The 23,035-nt window shown below is 35.4% G+C and overlaps 1 protein-coding gene across 1 annotated transcript in view; it reads left to right on the top strand.

Moving 5' to 3' along the window:
• Nucleotides 1–23,035, top strand: part of SGCZ (sarcoglycan, zeta) — a 765,544-nt gene that overhangs the window by 473,552 nt on the left and 268,957 nt on the right. The window contains exon 2 of the mRNA XM_004682194.2: nucleotides 9,840–10,034. Coding sequence (XP_004682251.2) covers nucleotides 9,840–10,034 — 195 coding nt within the window. The remainder of the gene's footprint in view (nucleotides 1–9,839; nucleotides 10,035–23,035) is intronic.

Consider the following 23,035-nt stretch of genomic DNA (forward strand, 5'->3'; position numbering starts at 1 on the left):
AAAAAAAAAAAGGAAAAGAAAAGAATTTGAGCAATAAGATTTAATTCAATGGTGATCAATTCATAAATGGAATATTGCTTAACAAGGATTAAGTTTTTGCATATCCTATTGTTACACATAAAGACAAAGCCTTAATATGTTAAGACTTTACATAACAAAATCTTCCTATTATGGGCTAATGAGTACGCATTGTGCTTACCTTTGTTAACTTTTTTCTTTTATTGAGGTAACATTAGTCTAAAACAATGTGCAGGTTTCAGGGAACTATTTTCTTACCTCAGCAGTTGTATATATTATATCATGCCTTTCATGAAATGTCAGATCACCATCAACCATCAATCTGTTGACTCCCTTTACCCAGTTGTCCCCACTCATTCCACTCTCATATTCACTATGTTGTTGTCAGAGATAAGTTTGGTTTTTGTTTTATTTAATTGATTTATTTTGCTTCATAGCCTACATATTAATAGAAGCATATGGTATTTGTCTCCTGACTTATGAATATATTATAATCCCCTCAAGTATAGTCACATCATCTTAAATGGCAAGAGTACATCTAATTTAATAGCCAGATATTATTCCATGGTATATGTATACCCTATCTCCATTAGTCTATTGTTGGGACTTGGATTGTTTCCTCATCTTGACTATTTGAGAATACTGTTGTAATATTATGAATCTTTACTTTTTAAATGTTTGTTTATGTATACGAAAACTGGGGTGCAGGCCAGAGGTGGTGGAGATGAGAGGATTCACCAGAGATGAGTGAGTGAGGAGAACAGGCAGACTCATTGAAATGCACTGCTGAGGGGAGCATGAGTGAGACAGGAGAGGTCTGCTTCACCATGTGGGTTAGCTCCCTGGCTGGAGTTTGAACTCAGACCCTAATGATGATAATACTAGATCACCAGGGAGGTGTTTATTATGAATCTTTTTATAGAAATTCATAAATATTAGTAACCATCTGTTACCTTGTTCATTGCTGAACTTAATAAAATGGACTTTATTGTTTCTTCTAGAATTCATCAATCTTCTTAACATTTATGCATATGCATGCTAGCTCTAATTAAATTATATTCACTTTTTATAAGTTCCCCAAACTACATTTGAGCATATCAATAATATCTAATCTGTTTAATTAAAATTCAAAAAGACTAATCTTCCCTTCCTCCCTCCCTTTCATTCATTTTTTGCTATAACATTGTTTTTTGTCTTTGTTTTCACATTAGAATTATAGGCTCTCTCCCCTTAGGTGGTGTTACCACACCACACATACTACCAAGACATGGTTTCTATTTACATGTGGTCAGAAACAATGTGATAATACTTGGCAGTCAGGATACTAATCTGAATGATCATTGGAAAAGAATGAGGCAGAGGGAAGCCATGACCTATTTTTCTGCTGATAACTGATAAGCACAGAAATTAGCCTTTTATTTCATAGCACAGATTGCACAAATCTAGGTGTGGACCTCGAAGTGTGCACAAACAGGGTGGCTAGGTAGAACTGAACATCTGGTTGAATCCTAGTGACTCTGAGTTTTATTGTCATCAATCTGTGCCATCTCTTTTATATTATCAAATATACATATCAATTTCCAAAATATATTTAGCTTTCCTCCAACCCCATTCAAGAATGATAAAATAGGTATGTGGGTAAATAAAGGTATACAAGATTATCAGCTTTCATGATTTCCCAATAAGTTTATATATTGTATAATTTATTATAGTACATATCAAAGTCACTCTGTGAAAACAAATATTAGAAATTATTCATTTATTCAACAAATATTAAGTACTTATATGCATCAGGCATCTTTTTTCTCTGGAAATATATAAGTGAATAGAATATTATCAATTGGTAAAACATAGCCTATGTGTACAAAGTAACATGAAGAATTTATCTAATTCATGAAACTCAGATGAAACCATGTGCATATTACTTTATTGTGAGTAGATTAGAAGATTGCATGTCATTCCCATTTGTTATTGAATAATATTTTTATTTTAATGCACATAATTAGGTGTTGAATTAATGTGATAATGAGACAGTGAAAGCTTAAATATATGTGACATTTCTATATGAGAACAGAAATAGTGGTGAGTTGCTATTTATTAAATTAATGACTATTTCTCAAATGCACTCAGTGTGATTTTTCAGATTTTTAGTATCAAGTTAATAATGGAGTCCTCACTTAAATATTTCTTATGGAAAAGAGAATTTACTTTGAAAATATTTTATTAAGATAATCATGATTTATAAAACTGTTTCTATCTGATTCAGAAATATAGCTCAAAAATATGTTAATCCTTATTATTTCATACAGAATTATTTTGGTGATGTTGGACAATCTAATGTTTATAAATGATTCATCATTCTTTACCCTTCACATCTCCTTCTTATATTGAAAGGATGATAATATTCTCTTATGTGGCCAAAACTCAAAATTAGGGAATAAAGAATTATGTATTGAGCAATGAACACATTCTTGGTTTATGTGTGTACTCTCCTGTTTAGTCTACAAAATTTCTTACCTTGAAGTTGGACTGCAATCAAAAAAATTGTCCTAACCTATATCCTATTGTTTGTTAATCTGTTAAAAGTTAAAAAGATTGGAATAGGTGGATGAAAGTGTTCCTATAGTTTTAAGCATGTGTGTTCAAGTCATTTTTTCTAGGTGACTGCCTGCTTGAATTCATCACAGTGACATAAAATAAGTTTCTAGAAGAATTTCATTCAGTAGTGTGAGATAAGAACAGATATGCATAATGGCAAAATTTAATACTTAACGGATTCCATCTTCTGAAGTTGTTATCAAAGGACAATGACCTCAAAAATGAAGGAGGAATGACACATTTGTTTAGTCATAGATTATCATATCTTATTGAATACCTATGATAGTATACTCTTTGGACAATTAAGTGATGACAAAATATTCATTTATTCAATAAAGGTTTTGAACTCCTATCTGTTTTACGTGAGGCTGTTATTGCCAAAAATATCCCTGTCCTCTTACAGCCTCTCTTCTGTTGAAAAGGTGGAAAATAAAAAGATGATTAATTGGTGTTGGGTAGAGATAAGTTCTGTGAATAAAAATATGCCAGGAGAGGGAAAAATGAGATGAAGGGGTGCTCTAGTGAAAACAATGTTGAGTAATGAACAAACTTTCCAATGCCCCCACAGAACCCTGCCTTTCCTCATTAAAGCTCATTACACGTAAGAAAATTTTACATCAAAACAAGTCTGGCTCTACAATAAATCATTTAAATTAATTCAAAATGTAGCTAACATTGTCAATATGGGGTGAAGGCATAGATAACTTTCAATAGACTGAATAGTTTGAAATTGGTTTATAAGAGTTTTATAACCACCAGTGTTTTTCAATTAAATGTCAAGGCTATGGAAACTATCCTTCATCACACTGTTCTTATTAAAATGTTTTTCTACTTGCTTATACAAGGAAGTTCAATATACTTGTTCTCTCTGATTTTCTTTCTTACCATTGTTCTTCAAACATGGTTTGCTATTGATCCTTATTGCTTTAAATTGTGTAGGCTCTCCTTTTGCCCAATTAAACTCTCCAGCTGTGTTTTTAGCAAATTTGTTATCCCTTAAAGATTTTTCCTTTCCTCCTGCTGTATATGAATAGCCATGCTTGCAACAGACTTCTGCTTGAGATTTTAGTGAAGAGGGTGCTCACGACTATTTAGGTTGCTTTATTTCTTGCTGGTGATATGTCTATAAGTGGGCAGATTTCTCTGTCTCCTTCAAAATTGTTTTAATGGCTAGATTTTTCTATTTGGGTCACATGAGGGATCTGAGAATTGAGTTAGTTGGATGTTAGGAACCAAAATTTGAGTCTATGTCTAAATACATGCTCAGAACTGTGGCTGTTTTCACCCAATTAAAAAATGAGGAAGTATTTCCTATATGAAAGTACTTACATTAGAGTAAATGACATATGTTAAAAAAAAAAAAAGTAACACTGTGAGTTACTGGGATAAAAAGAAAGAAAGAAAGAAAAAATCACTATCCTTAAATGCCAACCTTTTTAAAGCTTTTATTCATCTGGGAATGTGTTTCCCTCTTAATGCCTATTTAGGTTTTTCTTTTCTGTCAGACTTGGCTAGAATTCTCTTCTATTTCCTATCTCAAGAGGCAGCTGGTTCAACGCAAATATCTTTCATCATTCTTGAAATGCAGTTACTAGGTGGCTTCTTTTCCAGGTTGTAAAACCAGACTACAACATTTTCCATAAACCAACTGGATTTTTTTTTTCCAAATGGGTATTTTTCTTAAATTGCAACTTTTAACTACTATCAGTTTGAAATATGCTTTTGAGGATTAAGTATCCTAGACAGGGAGAGGTTTAAATCACCATGGTGAGTGAACTTTACTGTATTGTTTTCAATCTTTCAACATTAGTAGGTGTTTAGAGACTCATTTTCTGGGAACAGAAAACAAAATGCCTTTCTGCTGTGTAAAGTTTACACTATATAAATTATATACTTGAAGCATTTTCTTTTTAAAATTATATTTGTTCATGTTTTTAAAATTTAATTCCAACAAAAAATACTTTTACCACCCTGGAGAAGGAGGCCACTAGTTAAAAGGTTGCCGATAAATTTTTGAAGTGAGTATTTTTACCATTTAAAATGAAAAGAATACTTTAACATTCTACTTTCCAACTCCCATATTGCTCTTATATAAGTCAATGTAATATTCATTTGTGAGTAGAGGAAACTGGGGCAGAGAAAGGATAAGTGCCTTGCCTTGGGAGACACAAATAGAACGGCCAGGCTGTGACTGAAGGTTGCACATGAATCCAAGAGTATATTCACTGCTTTCCAGTCCTTGTATAAACAAACGACACACTGTGGTAGTCTTAAATCCAACATGATCAACACTTAATGAGCAGTGACATCAACATGATTTACCACTTTTCCTAGAAAATCAGTCATTCCCAGTGCGGAAGTTAGAAGTTTTAGAAACAAGATTCAATTTTTATGGTCACAAGGATGTTGTATATTGCTATTTCAGTATTCCAATTGCTAGCTCCATAGTCAGAAATTAAAAGCAATTTCCCAAATTATGCAGTTTTGTGTTCAGGAGATATATACTTCTCTTTTATATTCATGTTTCTCATAACAAGGAACATAGGCAAGATGTCTGAGTAGGAATTAGATGCTTGATTTATATTTTAATTTTAAAGAATTAAGTAATGAGTGAGGTGAAAAATAATTTTTATTTACATATAGTCTGTGCTTACTTGTCTGCATTATCTGTAATGTTTATATGCATAATATAAAATTGAGTGATATATATTGAAAACCAATTATGTTAACTTCTGATAAAAAATAGTCTCTTTTCTCGCTTTATTTTCAGAATGGTAATGTAGAGGTAAAATTGGGAATGACAGAGAGTTGTCAGTGAACTTTCTGTGTTTTTCCAAGCGTTTAAGCATTTTTTCCTATTCTCAGTAAAACTTGGATTTAAAAAATAAAAATGTTGTGGCCCTCCCTGGTGGCGCAGCGGGTTAAAGCACAGCACTGGGAACCTAAAGCCGCTTCCGCATGAGTTCAATTCCCACCTGCCCCGGAGGTGACCACGTGGTGTGACAGACCTCTCCTGACCCGCCCGCTGCTCCCCTCAGCAGTGTACTTCGTCCATCTGCCTGTTCTACTCCCCACTCTGTCTCTAGTGAAGCCTCTCACCCCCTGCATCTCTGGCCTGTGCCCCAGTTCTGTATGCACAAATAAATAAATCTTAAAAAAAATAAAAAATAAATAAATAAAAATGTTATGTCTCACAATTTACCTCCAGACATCTCATTTTCACTGCCATTTTAAAATTGCTTAAATCACTTTCCTGTTAGACTCATAAGGATAAAATCATGTTCCAGTCTTCCTTAGTCATTTTCTCAAAGCAAAATAAGGCATTCCTTTAATAATTGTAATTTTTACTCTTAATTTAACCAATAATAATTTAAAAGAATTATCTTATACATTGTGATCTTCCTTAATTATTTATTATCTAGCCTCACAACCACTTGTAGAGGCCACTTTTGGTAGGTTTTCTGCTCTATCCAGAAAGATGCAACATTTAATAATATTCACATAAACCCTTCTCCAAATTTTAGAAAATAAATAATAAAATCTTACTGAATGAGAAAGAATATTGGGGTTTGAAAGGAGGGGGTGTTTCTAATACATACGAACATTACAGCTCTCAGATGTGGAAATCCAAGTGGAGCAATGAGGGATAATGAATAATTGTGCTAAGGAGAGTCTTGGTGCCACATTTCCTAGAGCTGAACACCTGCACCCAGAAACCAGAATGCAGCTATTTTCAGTTTTGCATTTGCTAATGTGAGTCAGAATGCTACTTAATAAGAATGAACATTATTCTCTTTGCATTATGATAACTATAATTTACCTATATTGCCCCCACTCTGTAGAGTCCAACCCCCTGACTGATCTTTGTCATTGTTGATATTTCTTCAGCCACTACACCTCCAAGGAAGCATAACTCATTACTGATACCAGCTTTGTCACTTCCATTACTGGCCCCATATTAAGTATTCTCATTTATTTTCCATTCTCCTTCTCATATCCTTCATACAGACTTGTACTGACACCTGGTTTATTACTCAAACACTGAACTCCATATTCTCAATCTGAAATCCTATTCTCTGCTTTACTTTACCTCTCCATTCTAATTAGGTCTTCAAAGATCTCTTTTACCTCTTTCCTCAGATGACGGTCATGCTAGTCTCTTCTAAGGTATCACATATTGGGAAGCATTCCCTTTCAGTCATTTTTAAAGTAACCCCTGCATTATTTTTTTTTAAAAAAAAGATTTATTTATTTATTCATACAGAACTAGGGTACAGGCCAGAGATGCGGAGGGTGAGAAGATTCACCAGGAACAGAGTGGGGAGCAGAACAGGCAGATGGACGAAGTACACTGCTAAGGGGAGCAGCGGGCGGGTCAGGAGAGGTCTGCCACGCCATGTGGATCTCCTCCGTGGCAGGCAGGGATCGAACTCATGCATGAGGAATTGGCTAAGCTTTTTAGTGCAGTGCTTTAACCCACCAGGGAGGGTCAACCCCTGCATTATTTTGCCATGCCTATTACTTTCCTATCATCTGCTTCTTTTGTAGTCTTTTGATTACATAATATGTCTATTTTATTGTTGTAATTATCATCTTTAAAGTGTGTTACTCTTTGGTTTGTTATTTTTAATTGCTTATTGGGTTTTCCCCAAATATGTGAAATTCATGGGCATAGTTACTTTGAACTCTACCTACCTACATAGTTGACAGTAAATACATATTTAATGAAAACTCACTTCTGCTAAGAATCTTACTAGATGTCCTATCCAAATAATGATGCCAGCCATTTGGAATAATTAGCACATTATTCTAGGCTTAGTCTTTTATACTGTTGTCCCCATTTATGAGGCAGGGAGTAGAAACAAATGGACTCTGCAACTCAGGTTAATAACCTTCATTCCACTCAGCTTGGTGGGCATCACCAGAATTCTCCAAGGCCAGATTGGTAGTCACCCATGTGTGGATCATTAGAGATTACTTCTTTGTTTTTGGGTGCTATTTTACTATGTTACTTATTAAGTTGCTTAACAGAATGACCCTTTCTGAAAACCAGATTTCCATACCATTAGAGAACATGTTGAAAAATTCACAGGGTCTAATTAAATTTGCCTATGCATCTTTTATTTAATCTCATAACATCTTATAAATTTTATTCACACTGTCAGTTTCATTATAGTATGTTTCATTATAAAGAAGATGTAAAGTACAAATTTAAATCAGCCTTTCCCTGAATCACACGGGTGGACAAGTAAATACATTTTCCTTTAAATAAATGCTTAAAGTAACCCTCTCCATCCAAGAAGGCTAAGGACTTCCTTGTTATTAAATGACTGCACTTTAGAAGTTATTTTACTGCAGTGAGTGCTTTATAGAGATTTGTATAATTACTTTATAGTGTGAAATAGAATTGCAAAACTAAGATGAAATGGGCTCTTTAAGTAACTAGGAAGAATATTTAGAACCTTAAAGGTGAAATAACTGCCAACACATAAAAGGCTTTTGAGGATGTCAAATTTATATCAAGGATGGATAGATAGATAGATAGATAGATAGATAGATAGATAGATAGATAGATAGATAGATAGATATAGATAGATACACACATAAGACTAATGAAGAAATACATGTAGTAAAATGATATTTTCTCTTAGGAAATCATAATCATGTTTCAGGAAATTGATATAATTGTTCAGAGATATCACTGCAATCCTACATTTTTTTACCAGATCTTTATGATAACACTAAGCACTTAGTGAAAAAAAAGTTCTATGTTATTTATAGAATTTTCATAATTCCAAGGGGACCAAGGTATTTCAAAATATATTTAATACCTAAAATTGTATAAAAGTGTATCATTTCAGTAAAAAAGTTGCAAAGGTTTCAAACATAGAGTATTTTGCTTGGAGGTGTATTTTAGTGTTATTCTTTTTTGCTAATGTTACTACATGTAAAAGCTACTGAACATTTTGTTATTTAAAAAAATAAATAAATAAAAAGATCTTGGCTTCCCTAGTGGTGCAAGGGGTTTAATCTCAGCACTAGGAAGCTATCTGTAGCCACTGCAGTGAAGTTTGAACCGCCCCTTATCTACCACCAGGGAGCTGACCCACATGGCACAACAGACCTCTCCTGTGTTGTCCTCTGCTCCCCTTACCAGTGTACTTCAGTAGCTCACCTGTTCTGCCCTCACTCTGGAGAATCCTCTCACAACCCTGCACCCCAGTTCTTATATGCATAAATACATAAATCTTAAAAAAAAAAAAAAAAAAATTGAAAAATAAAAAAAAAGGGAATTAAAAAAAAAAACCCTGTTATCTCTTTTCCAGTTTGGATACTCTAAAATACTTTGTTATGAAGAAGGTATACAAAATAATAATATGAACTCATTTAAAATGCTATTGAATTTCTTGAGATGATAAAAATAATCTATAAAATGAAACTAATCTAGTTAAATATTTTTTTTCCTTCACAAACTTTTCTGTTGGCCTTTTGTCATTGCATTTAATTTTTAAACATTTGAAGTCATTTGATATATTTAACAAATTTCTTGTTTTTCAAAAAAAAGCTAAATCTTATTTTTTTCAGAGACTTATTAAATCCTTGTTTTTACCCCCAAGACACATAAATTCCAACTTCAAGTAAAAATAGGATTTATAAGTATAGTATATTCTACAAACATTATAAGTCACATGAAATTTGCTTTAATATATTAAAAATCATGTGTGCTTTGAATAGTCATAGTATTTCACTTGTGACTTTTCAGAGACCACGTCTACTAGGAAAGATCTTCTGCTTGCCAATCAGGTATAGTCAAGCTTCTGCACTCTTCTCCCTTCGAGCCCAAAAAACAGGTGAAGCCTATTCCAGGACGTTTTGTCCTGGACATAATAGAATTGTTGGGCTATAGGCTCTTAGACACAGAGCTTCAGAGACTCCTGCAAAAAAAAAAATTTGTTACTAAGATCAGACAACACTGGTTGAAAATAATGTAACTCAAAATACAATTAGTTAAATGCTCTAAAATGATGATAATGATTTGAGGACTTTATAGCATTTTAATTAATAATTAGTTTCATTACATATAAATGATTATTTGAGGGTTATTTACCCACTGCTCTTAGGTATGTTGTGTGTTTTGTTTTAAAAAACAATCATTGGTTTTATTTTTGAATGCTTCTTTTTTTTCTTTTTGTTCTCTTTTCTTTCTTTCTTTCTTTTTTCAGATGACACGAGAACAATATATACTAGCAACACAACAGAATAACCTGCCAAGGGCTGAGAATGCACAGCTTTACCCTGTGGGAATTTATGGATGGCGAAAGAGGTGCTTATACTTCTTTGTCCTTCTGCTGTTGGTTACCATGATTGTTAACTTAGCCATGACAATATGGATATTGAAAGTTATGAATTTCACTGTGGTAAGTACCACTATGATTTTCCATCTATCATTTTGATTCAGAAAAATATAGCTATATTATTTTAATTTTTCTATTTAAAGTTATCCACCTCAAATTTTGATTTTGCAAGTATGCTTTTAAATTCTTCAGACTGTCATATATTAAGACTACATTCAAGGTATTTACTCATAATACATACATGATATTGCTACGTGCTATCTATGTGTGAGAAATTTAGACATGAACTGTATAGCCCATTGTTTCATTAGAAAATCAGAAAATATTTAACCAATAAGAACTCTCTTGTTATATCTCCATAATAGAAATTAGTTTGTTTTTACAGATGACATTTCACATTAAAATTCATATTAGAAATTTAAAATTCCTTTGAAATATTTAACATAAAGAGTATATACCTCCCTCTCTATATGCTTTATATATATATATATATATATATATAACATACAACATAATCAACTCTAAACCCTATTTTTCTCCTGGGATGCATGCAGGGACCAATGTCTATAGTTGTTATCAGATGGTGAGCTCATTATTTCTGAACATAAATGAAGCAAGTAGATATAAACCAGAAATTGTGCCCCTCTTTTATGAAAATGAAAAAAATAGCAACATGATTATGTATTTCATGAAATAATTTTACTGCAGTTTATTGACTATGTAAAATCATCCTAGAACATGGCTAATCTGGGAGAGAATAGTGCTTTAGGAAAACAAATCTCAAGTGTTAGCATAACTAAGCAATGTCTTTCCCTTGCTTTAAGATTGTTATTATCCTTTAGAAATCTGCATTCTCATAGACCAGTGTAATGCTGGCTATCTGAATTCACTGATCTTCCTATACTGGTGGCTTTTTTTTTTTACTGCTGCATGTTGATTTAGCAAGGCAAGCGTCTTTCTGACTTCACTAATACCGAATTCTAACTTGAAACAGAATCTCAAAAGGGAAAATGAGCCCAGCATCTGTTCATAGACTAGAACACTACAGTTTTGTGCAGGAGTCTGGGACGGCAGGTGCCATAACCTTCCAGGGAGGAAAAGCTGTACCATACAGAGCATGATAAGATAGCATATGCTCATGGAGATAAATGAGCTGAGCAAGGCTTCCATTTTTTCTAATATAGTGCAAAATTTGAAGGGTATTCATGATAAGAAGAACTAAAAACAAAGGACAGACAGGATTAGAGGAACTAATAGCATCCTAGAAATAGATAAGTGTTCGGGGCCAAGTTATGTCCTTTGAGGCGTTGGTGATTAGAAGTGGAGTTGAGGGATAGAAAGCAAATTGGATGCTTTGTGCTGCTACAGTAAGCCTTTGAACCATTCCTTTGTCCCAAGAGTTGACTCCATCCTTCTCTCTCCTCCTCCCAGTCTCATTTGAGAATGTTTTGGCACAAATGTCACTAACTCTTCCCACAGCCTTTCTATTCTTTTGGGTTCTGTCTTACCTTCCCTGAGTAGATGCTGAGCTTCATCAATGATCAGTTTCTCTAATAACAAGGCCATACCCATGTCCCTGTTGAATCTCCTATGCTGTTCTATCAGCCTAAAAATATGCAGTTTCTGACTATAACTTCTCAACCTCATTTTTCTTAATTATAAAAAAAGGAGCTTAAGAATGGATTTTCCAGGTTTTACAATCTGAAGTATTCAATTTTCTCTATCAAAAGACATTCTTCAAAATTGTATGAAAGATGTAATCAATTTGGTCACTTTAGTGAGTTTTGATTCTTTCCAGTAACCAGACCACGAAAGTTTCAGATTCAAGACATGTAAACTTCTCAAGCATATTTAAATTAATTAAGAAAATATACCCTAATGCATAATTACATGGCTGCATGCATCAGGTTCCTAATACCTTGCTCCATGCTGAGACCAAGGTTGGGTAAGCCATTCAAGGGTAATAATTGAAACAAAACCTTTGTCCTCTGGCTCCACACAAGCCTCTGGGTTTCTGTCACCTATGGAGCTATCTAATTTGAACCTCAGCTGGCCAAAATGTAAATGTCAACATATTCCTGGAGATAATGAAAAGAAGGTTATTTCCATAGGACTCATGCTGTTTATATTTTACTTTAAGCATATATTTCTATTTTTTTCAATCACAGTTTAAGTTTCTTTGTAATCAAAAAAGGAGACTGTTTTTCCTTTAGTCATGTAACTTACTTATGTGGGGTAAAACTAATGGAAAGATAAAGTTGTAATTATCTTATGTATATAATCTTTGTAAAGGGACATGATCTCTATGTCAATGCAGTAATTCATAATTATTCAGAAGAATTCTTCTAAGTAGCTCCTGAAACCTACACATTAAGTTGTATGTACTGGAAAAAGTATAAAATAATTTGTAATCCCCTTCCATTAGAGCAGTAAGAAAAATCAATTTTGTGTTTTCACTAGTACATCATCATTATATTACGTCTAGAGTGAACCAAATCTACTTTTAGCCAAACTATAGTAAGAAGTAGTAAATGATGTATAAATTGTTTGGTGTGGATCTCTACAAAATGTATTTCACTTTCATTATAACTGTTGCTATCCAACACATGGAAATATGTGGCTGTTAAGATCTTTTATTTGACCAAACTAGGCATGTTATTATTGTCAAAATATTGTGTTTTCAGCACAGCAAGGTTGACTGCCAACCGGTTTTATGATACTTCTTATAGTTCATCATTGTCTGTATGGTTGATATGACCTTGTTCTGTTTCTTATTTTGTGGAAAATAAATTTACTCCGCTATTAAGATACCCTGTTGCAGGGAATCAAGAAAAAGGAAATTAGTTTATACTACAGGGTGAATGTCTTAGAATAGATATAAACAGTAATTTCCTGGTTCTGAGAGTTGATAAATATAGGCATGAGTTGAGAAGAGATATTGAAAGTTCATTCTTCCAAGATCAGTATAACCCAATTACATATTTGTGTTGGTATATTGCTGTTGTTTGATTAGTTTAATATCTTTGTGGTTCAATATAAATGTCCAGTAGATTTATCAAGCCTAGGCATTCTGCTAAGGCATTATTCTTTGCTTGTTTGAAGTACTAATAGATGTAAATTAGATCTATAATTAAAAATTAATATAATAAAGTAGCCATTTTAATCAGTACTAAGTAAAAATTGGTAGCATCCAGCTTAATTATAGTAGATATATTAACTAGTTAGCAAATGAAAAAATGGTAACATAAGTGCCATGTATTAAGAAAGGTATTAAAGCCATTATGTTGTGACTGAAAAAATCACGAATACTCAGATATGTATAATAATTAATGCAATTGATTAATCAAACAAATTGGAAAATGAAATTGCTAGCGAACTGTGTGATTGGTGGCATGGATGTTTACTGAAAGGCAGTAATACAAGAAGTAGGACTGAATATGATTTTGAGTTCAGTCATCTACATGCATCTTTCTTTTTTTCTAAGATTTATTTATGCATACAGAACTGGGGTACAGGCCAGCGTAGCAGGGGCAGTGAGAGGATTCACCTGAGACAGAATGGGGAGCAGAGTAGGCAGATCTATGAAGTACATTGCTGAGGGGAACAGTGGGTGAGACAAGAGAGGTCTGCTGCGCCATATGGATTACCTCCAGGGCCGGGGATCGAACTCTCTCTCACTGGTACAGCTGAGGCTAGTTTGCAGTGCTGCATCCTAACCTTATGTGCCACAGGGAGTGTCCATCCACAGGTTTCTAATGCTTACACTACAGTATCCCTTCCATTTACTCATTGGGTAACTGCTTAAGCCCTCCTTTGGATGACAGACATCCATCCCATCCAATCACTAGGATATTATTGTTATATAAGACTGAGATATTTTCAGGAATGTTGGGGACCAGATGCAACAATCAACAGGGCAGGATCCTTGAAGGTGGGAAATGGTGTTGGCCAGTGGAGATTTTGGGGGGGCAGGAGGAACTAGAAGAGGAAGTCAGGAGGGTCAGTCTAGGGTACAATTGCCTCCTGCCTCTGGTGTCAGCAGGACTTTATTTTTACATTGCAAGCAAGCAGTGGTATAACATTAGCATATGCATTAAGCAGAACAATAACAACCATTGCCTTTTTTCTAGGAATTGTTTGGGGTCTTTTTGACTTCCAGCTAAGATTATAACATTTATCATTTTTTTTTTAAGATTTATTTATTTATTCATACAGAACTGGGGTACAGGCTAGAGATGCAGAGGGTGAGAGGATTCACCAGAGACAGGGTGGGTGCAGAACAGGCAGATCTCGATGAAGTACACTGCTGAGGGGAGCAGCAGGCGGGTCAGGAGAGGTCTGCCACGCCATGTGGATCTCCTCGGGGGCAGGCAGGATCGAACTCATGGGGAAGTGGCTTAACTTCTTTGTGCTGTGCTTTAACCCGCTGTGCCACCTGGGAGGGCCACATTTAACATTCTTAAAAGAAAATGCAGTTGTTAAACAAGGTGTCCTCATTTCAGTTGTTACTCTTTATAGTTTAAACAATCTATTAATGTTAAAACATGTGCATGAATGTATAAAATTTAAGACTAACCTTTCTATATTCACCATAGTGAAAGATTAGCTAAAATGAAGCCCCTTTAACCCTAGTTACTATTTAGTGACCTTCATTCTCATTTAGACCTCCTGTATGTGAGAGATGAAGTAAAGCCAAGGGCCAGGGTGGAAAAGTTTACTTGTGAATCTATCACTAAAAGAGAGATAGTAGAGTTCCTCATTAAAGGCTGAACAACAAAGACAAGAAAGTAGAGTGATGGGATTTGGGTTATCAGTTCCACGCTGGAAAAGAGCTCTAGTTATTTAAGATGTTCTTAGCACTGCCTTGTTCTACAATATTGGCTTTATTATAACAGCGAATTGCTTTATTAAACAGCCAGTTGTAAAATCACTTTTGACTTCATCAGATGAAAAAGTTGTTAGAATTACAGGAGTGGCCAAAACAAGATAAAGGGGTCCAGCAGGACCCAGCTTTTTAGGAATGTACCCCCACAACACCTAACTTTTTAGGAATGTGCCCCCACAAGCTCAGATTTTTGTCAGACAGCGTGCATGAGCTGGCCTGTGTACCATAGGATTTGTCCTTTATAAAACTAAACATGAGTTCCTAGTTCTGTTCTTCAAATCCAAAATGATATACTAATTAATCAAGTCCACATTATGTTATAATATGCACATGCATGCCTGTGCATATATCTGTACAGCACACAAGAACTCACACACACATGTATTATACGTACATATCATATACACATAGGTGTTGTACATCTATGCACAGACATTACTTACACACTTATGCATGCACACACACACAATGGATATATAGTTTCATAAGTATTTTTTAATAACTAAAATTAGAATATGTTAGCTATTCTTTTTTTTTTAAGATTTATTTATTTATTCATACAGAACTGGGGTACAGGCCAGAGATGTGGAGGGTGAGAGGATTCACCAGAGACAGAGTGGGGAGCAGAACAAGCAGATGGACGAAGTACACTGCTGAGGGGAGCAGCGGGCAGGTCAGGAGAGGTCTGCCAGGCCATGTGGTCACCTCTGGGGCAGGCAGGGTTGGAACTCATGTGGAAGTGGCTTTTTTTAGTTTCTTAGTGCTGTGCTTTAACCAGCTGCACCACCAGGGAGGGCCTGTTAGAGATTCTTATGCAATCTGTTGGTTTCTTTAGTTTACCCTGTCATTATTCACTTAAGATATGATCAAACATGGTTACAAAACTATCAATTCTTTTAAGAGACTTTACTGTTCCCAGCTGTAAGCCATAAAGTTATTGATGTATTCACCATGTTTTCTTTTCCTTTAGGGTACAATTTTAAAGTTGAGTGTACACATATCATTGTATTTAGTCTTTACCTTTGTGACATTCTTAAATTTTACTTTTAAGTTAATTTTTTATGTAATGTAATTTAACATGTTTTCTAAGTTTTAACCCTGTGCTCTTTTAATACCTTTGTAAAGGTGATGTCACATTTCCCATCTCACTTTTAAAACTTTTCTTTTAATATTTATCATTACCCCAGTGACATATTATCCATAGTTGTTGATCCACGAAAATGTGCAAAGTGCGTTTGTCACCATTTGCTAACAAGTTCATCCCAAAACATGTTATATTCTGTAGTAAGACCATTATTTAGAATTAGCTTTGCTCATATCCAGTCACTTTTTCTTTTTCTCAAAGCTATGTCACTCCAAATGCATTTGATTTCTTATCCCAAATCAGTATATATATGTATAAATATGTGAAGCTTAACTATGAAATTATCATGTTTAATTGATTCCCTCCTCATCATATTCATCACAGAATAGTTTCTCTTTATATGACCTTCCTTATGATGTCTTTACCCCCATAAAATGAATTTAAGCTCCATAAGACAGAGGGTTTTTGTGACTTTCTACTGCCATCCCAAGGCAGGGAACAGTGCTTACCTGGTAAGTAGTCTTCAATAAGAACTGGAATATCTTCTTTGACATTACCTACAATAAAAACCAGTTGTAATTTAGCTTCTTCCACTTGTTAGAGTTTACTAAGAAGAACTGATACAAAGACTGCCAGTTATTCCAGATCCCTTTGTTGTTATTTAATGTTGGTGCCGAGTTAGCACACTACCCCCGGGGCTCCGGGGGATGTGACCCCTGTTGTGCGTGTCAAGGTGGCCAGGTGATCGGGCCCATAAAGCCATCACAGACTTGTGTTTATCTGCCTAAGACGCCACAGGGACGACCTGACCTTTCTCTGCCCTAGCACACTCCCTTGTAAGGGAGTGTCAGCATCTGGCAGCTGCAGGCGGTGTGGCAAGAGAAAATCCCTACTTCCACCTTTCCCGCCTTAATCTTCCACTCCTACTGCCTAATGGTATATAAAGGGATCGCTGGAAATAAACGAGAGACTCCTGGATGAAGAACCTCGGCGGCCTGTGTTTTCTTTAACCTCATCGTCCCTCGCCGGACTCGGCTCCCATCAGCCGGACGCGGCAATTTAAGGCCTCACAGGAGATATCCTTTGGCCTATGAAGTAGTATGCATTAATATGTACATTGAAAATACAGTTATGTTCTAAAAGCCAAGTTTAATAAGCCCCATTCATCATATTTAATATCTTACACCTTCCAGAGAAATACAGCCAATCTTAATTTGCTACTACAAGCAATGATTCTAAGATAATTTTACATATCACATGTACATTTTTAATTATATATTTTATTGTAGCTGCACAAGTACTGGAACTTCTGTACATTCTAGAACCTAAAGCATATGTCTAGGAATGTTGGCCTTTGCTATAATTTTTTCGTTAATTTAATTGGATGAATTTATGCCACAACCAGTGATTTGTGAAGGTGTCTTTTATTCATATTATGTTCTTAACACATTTTTTCCTCCCTATCTCCTTAACATAGAATTAGTGAATTACTAACTTAAGTGTTCCCCTTAAGCCACAAGTCTGACCACCCATCTAGCTTATGAAGATCCTCTCAATTTATTGGCTCCCTTATTCATATGTGTAGGTGTCCCTTTCTGATTCATTTATTCCTATAGCTTTTTTATTCATGTATCTAAATCTCTATGTTTGGGCTGACTGTGTCATGCTAGATATCTTATCTTATCTAGCTTATCTTATTATATTACTTTTATCTTATCTTATGGCTTATCTTATTCTATTCCTCTTCTTGCTGATTAAAATTTTCCTGGTCCCTTTAAGAGTTTTATGCTCTACTCACTGACTTAACCAAACTAGGCTCTCTCCCTGGGCCCTTCACTTTGTTAATTTCTCAAGAATGGAATCCGTTCTTATTGTTTATTCTTAGTACCTTGTTTGTGGCACAAGCAAGTGCATGTATTTTTTTAGTTGAATATTTTTAATTTTTAAAGATTTATTTATGCATACAGAGTTGGGGTGCAGGCCAGAGGTGCAGGGGTGGCGAGAGGATTCACCAGAGTCAAGTCAGGGAGGAGAACAGGCATATTGAAGAAGTACACTGCTGAGGGGAGCAGTGGGTGCGTCAAGAGAGGACTGCTGCACCATGTGGGTAACCTCCAGGGCTGGGGATCCAACTCACACTGAAGGGGCTATGGCAAGCTTGCACTGCTGCGTCCTAACCTACTGTACCACCTGGGAGGGCCTGAATATTTATAATTTTAAAGGCTTTTGCATCACTTTCAGTAAAATGTAATGCTTTCAGTTTTTTCACTTGGTATCTGAGTCTCATAAAACTCTTAAGAGCATGACCAAGGGACATCCTGACAAATGGGGTCCATGCTTTCAAGGGGTTCTAACAGTCCTACACACAACTGCATCTCCATTCCAGCAGTACCAGCATGCCAGCCAGCCACAGGAATAAGAGCTGTCCTTTCTCCCACCTGGCTTCTGTATTACATAGCTTCATCTGATCTTGCAGTTCCACCACCCATCATTCATTCCCAGGAACTAGTCCAAGATCAAGGCTAGGTGTACACAGTAAGTCTCATAAAAAATAAGCTGTTGATTTCAATTTCATTTTTTTTTTATGTTTTGGACTTAATTTTTATGTGAGATCTCTATGTCTCCCAATAAGAGAGGACATTCTTAAGTTCTCTCACATACTTTAGCCAGAGTGACTTGCTTACCCTGGTTGGAACACAAGCATAGTACACTGTTTTTAGAGAAAAGAGAGAGTTTGATGTTGAGGTTAACTAGCAAAGAAACAGGAGGCAAGACTACTGGACAGCTCTCTGATCTGGGGACCTAGTCTGACTTTATGGGAGTTGAGGGAGATCAAAGCAAGGAGTGAGAAAGTTATAGACTAGGGAAGGTTTGATTGGTTAGTTATAAATCATTCTATATATGGAGAGTTCTTTCCAGATAAAGGGATTTTGCTTGATGAATATTTTGATTATAGTTCAGATGGTCCATTTCAGCTTCTTGGTTCCATGTCAGTGGTTTCTGGATTCAGCTTAAGGTCAATGATATATGTGCATGCTTGGGTTGTATAATACATATTAAATTCTGCCTCTTTGGCTACTTCTACTGAAGAATAATAGAAGATTGTGGGCCATCAAAGAGAAAGGAGGGCTCTCACATGATCAAAAAGGAATGACTTCACAGAACAAAAACCTTGCCATCATGTTTGCCTTTTCTTAAGATAGGATTAACTGATGAAAAGGTTACTTCTGGAGATTACCCTAACTCTAGATTATCTTCATTATTTAAGTTTATAGGTAACCATTAGCAACAAGGTCCTCAGAACCTCAATGGACATTTGTTTCATTGCTAACATGACTTTATTGGGCCTCAGCTACAATCTCGCCCTGTACTCAATGGCAGTAGACAAGAAAGCAGGTCACAACGCCTATATGTGGACAGCAGATGTGAATCTTTATTATGAGGCAGTAGGAGAAACACAGGTAGCAACAGCAGCAGCCCCTTGCGCCCTGGCCACAGCAGTAGTCCTATGCCCAGTGAGTGGCCAGTAAGAGACCCCTCTAGAAAAACTCTGTTACTTTTATATAGTCTATATCAAAGCTAGTACAGGGCCAAATTTAGATTGAGTTTACAGAAGTATGTTTGCTCATGAAGACTGTACATTAGGTTACATTATTATTTATTGCCCTGACTGTATCTCAGTCTACATGCTATCTACTGGGTCATCTGTTCTGGAAGGTCCTGCAAAAAATAGTCTGAGAAACTCTGAGAAAAATATGTTTCCCATGGGTCCTACAGACATAAACAGGAAAAAGATTCACTAAGCATTTTTGGAAAGGTTGATCATACATTAACATATCCTGAGTTATCTAACTGTTTATTGCTATCATTATTCTTGCATGTTTTCTGCAGCTCCAACTTCACAATCATTCCATACATCATATGAATTAACTTGTTTCTATTAAAGTTGAATATAAAATTGACCTAGACTCATATGGAGACATTACTAATGTGCACTAATTATCCTAATGATACACATAAATGTTTTGGAGCCAGATAGCCTGAATTATGTTCTCACTTCACAAGTGCTATTTAGTGAATAACCTTGTGTGAGTCACTTAACCTCTTTCACTCTAGCTTCTTCGTCTGTAAAGTAATCAATGATGCTGACCTCATTAGGATATTAAAAGTATTAACTGAGTGAACTCTTGTAAAATTGCTTAAAATAGAGCTCAAAGTAAGTATCCTGTTGGTGCCATATATGTATAAAGTCCAATAGAATTTCCAATCAGTATTTGCTGTTAATAAAGTTACTATATTAGGGGAAAGGTCTTATTTCCTTGGGTGATAAAGGAATCATAAAGATGTCTTGTGGAATTTAGATTGAAAGCTGAGATATAAAAACAAGTAACCAGTCCCTCCCTTTTTACATTTTAACAAAGGGTTATAGTGCAGCACTAAGAAGCTGTCTACAACCACTGCAGCAGGAGGTCGATCCCTGGCCAGGGAAGTGACCCACATGAAGTGGCAGATCTCTCCTGTCCTGCCTATTGATCCCTTGGGCTATCCTGCATACTCTGCTCCCCACTCTGTCTCTGGTGAATCCTCTTGTCCCCTGAACCTCTAGCCTGTACCCCAGTTCCTGTTTGCATATATAAATAAAACTTTAAAAATAATGAAAACAACTTACCTAAGACTTCTAAAAATGGGAGTTTAACTGAAACATCACGTTATTTTGATGCCCTCAAGCTGTTTATTTTGAAACATCTCCTGCACAACCTCGTACTGACTTCACTGTAGTGTGTAGATGAGACAGCTCATTTGCCCAAGAGAGTAATCTCTTTTGATTCATTTTGAAAAATGTAATACTTAAACTTTACTAGATGATAGAATGAATTTCTGTTCTTGGTCCTGAATGTTTCAATTTTCTTAAATGCTGAAAGTTTTTTTTTTAATATGATTACAGTATTATATTATATATTTTTATAACCATTAGGCTATAGACTTAGATTTGAAAGTGAAATTTATGCCTGGGACCCATATTTATTTAGCCCATAGTTTATATTCAGCAAGATTATGTGCTTTATAGGCCAGACCTTATTGAATTTCACAACACTGCAAAGTAAACATTATATCCTCTCTGGCAGTTGACAACATAGTGGTTTAGGAAAAATAAATAAACTTCCCAAGGTCATACTGATAAATGAGGTTAGCCACAAAGGTTGCACAACTTTTAAGTTCATGTTCTTTCTGTCACATTTAGTTGTGTTAATATTATTAAACTTACATTTAAATTAAATGACATCAATATTCTTCATTAAATGACCTTATTTCCCATGTATCTCAGTGCATCCACATAATACCTCTAAATATATAATTATGAAATCACTAGGTCCAAATTATACTTTAATTTGTACTGCAAAAATTACCTCTATTGTCTCAACATATCAAAGTGATGGGGACTATACCAAATCTCCCCTAGCCAGTTTCAAACACAACTACATTTTTAAGTTAATCAGAGTGAATATTTAATTGCATCATTATAAAAGAGATGATGATTTTAATAAAGGCTTTGTTATTCTTATGATTCCAATCTAGTCTTCAGCCTGGTTAAATTATATTTTGCTGAAGACTAATTAATAGGCTACGATAAGAAACCACTCTGAAGGTGATTTAGGATCACAGCTTTTGTCTACCATTCTAGGCTACCATTTCTGTACTCACAGTTAATCCCTAGTATTGCCATCTCAGCCAAGATGGGGTGCCACTTTCTGTGGCATGCTGCCTCTCTGCAGGGGAGTGCCAGCAGTGGGCACCTGCCTGCTGGAGAATCATCCAGTCTGTACCACCCCTCAGTGTGTTGCGTGGATTTATTAGAAAATTTATGAGAGTGAATGATATAGTTAATGTTGCAAGACGGCTTCTATTATTACCCTCTGTTTGTACCTCCTCATAATATTTTGACAAATTGTCTCTCTCAGATGAAACCTTTCATGCTTAGTCTTAGCCCAGCAGTACATTTTCTTTCCTTGACTTTATAAAGAAAAATTTTGTCATTTTTATCCAAGTTCAAGCAATTACCAAGTTGTAGTTCTTTTTACTAAAATAAACTGCAAAAGTCATGACAAATCGTAAGCTATACACAACATGTACAAAATGGAGTTCATTAGAAGATTAGATATTTGCAGGGAAAAAAATGAAGGCTTGAGAAAATTAGTCATTGAATAAAACGTTATAGAAAGTACAGACTTGTTTGTATATTTGGTAAGAGATTGGAAAAATATGTTAGTGTCTTTGTTTTATACAAAGGAGATAGAAGTCCAGAAACGTAAAATCATTTGCTGGTTGTTGACTCAAAGCCACAACTTAAAATATGTTAGATCGCATTGAGTTTAAGAGAAACATTGTAAACATTTGCTTGCAACATCGTATGTCATTTAAATCGTATGTCATCGTATGGGATCCTCCCCCTCCAGGATGCTGTCACTACACCAAACCCTCCACCAACGAGCACGAACAATCTGCCACAGTTAGTCACACCCTTTTCTTCTCTACTACCCTCTCTAGTAGACTCAGTTTTACCATCAGATTTCTGGGGTTTATTTTGTGTTTGTTCTTGTTGGTTTTGACTGACGTGTTGTTTTGTTTTCTTATACCTTATATATAAGTGAAACCACATAATATATATTCTTTCAGATTTAATTTACTAAACGTTTTATCTTCCAGTTCCATTTATGTTGATGTAATTGACAAGAGTTCATTTCTTATCACTCAGTAGTACTCTAATATATAAATATACTACAACGTCTTAGTCTTTTCATATTTCCTTGAGCAATTAGGCATATTTTTACCCTTAAAAATATTTAACGGAGCCCTCCCTGGTGGCATAGTGTTTTAAAGCACTGCATTAAAAAGCTAAAGCTACTTCTGCATGAGTTCAATCCCCGCCTGCCCCGGGGGTGATCCATATGGCCAGGCAGACCTCTCCTGATCTGCCCGCTGCTCCCTCAGCAGTGTACTTCATCAGCCAGCCTGTTCTGCTCCCCACTCTGTCTCTGATGAAGCCTTTCACCGTGCCTTCACTTCTGGCCTGTACCCCAGTTCTGTATACATGAA

Source organism: Condylura cristata, unplaced genomic scaffold, assembly GCF_000260355.1.
Source record: "Condylura cristata isolate star-nosed mole 26May11 unplaced genomic scaffold, ConCri1.0 scaffold00014, whole genome shotgun sequence".
Lineage (NCBI taxonomy): Eukaryota > Metazoa > Chordata > Mammalia > Eulipotyphla > Talpidae > Condylura > Condylura cristata.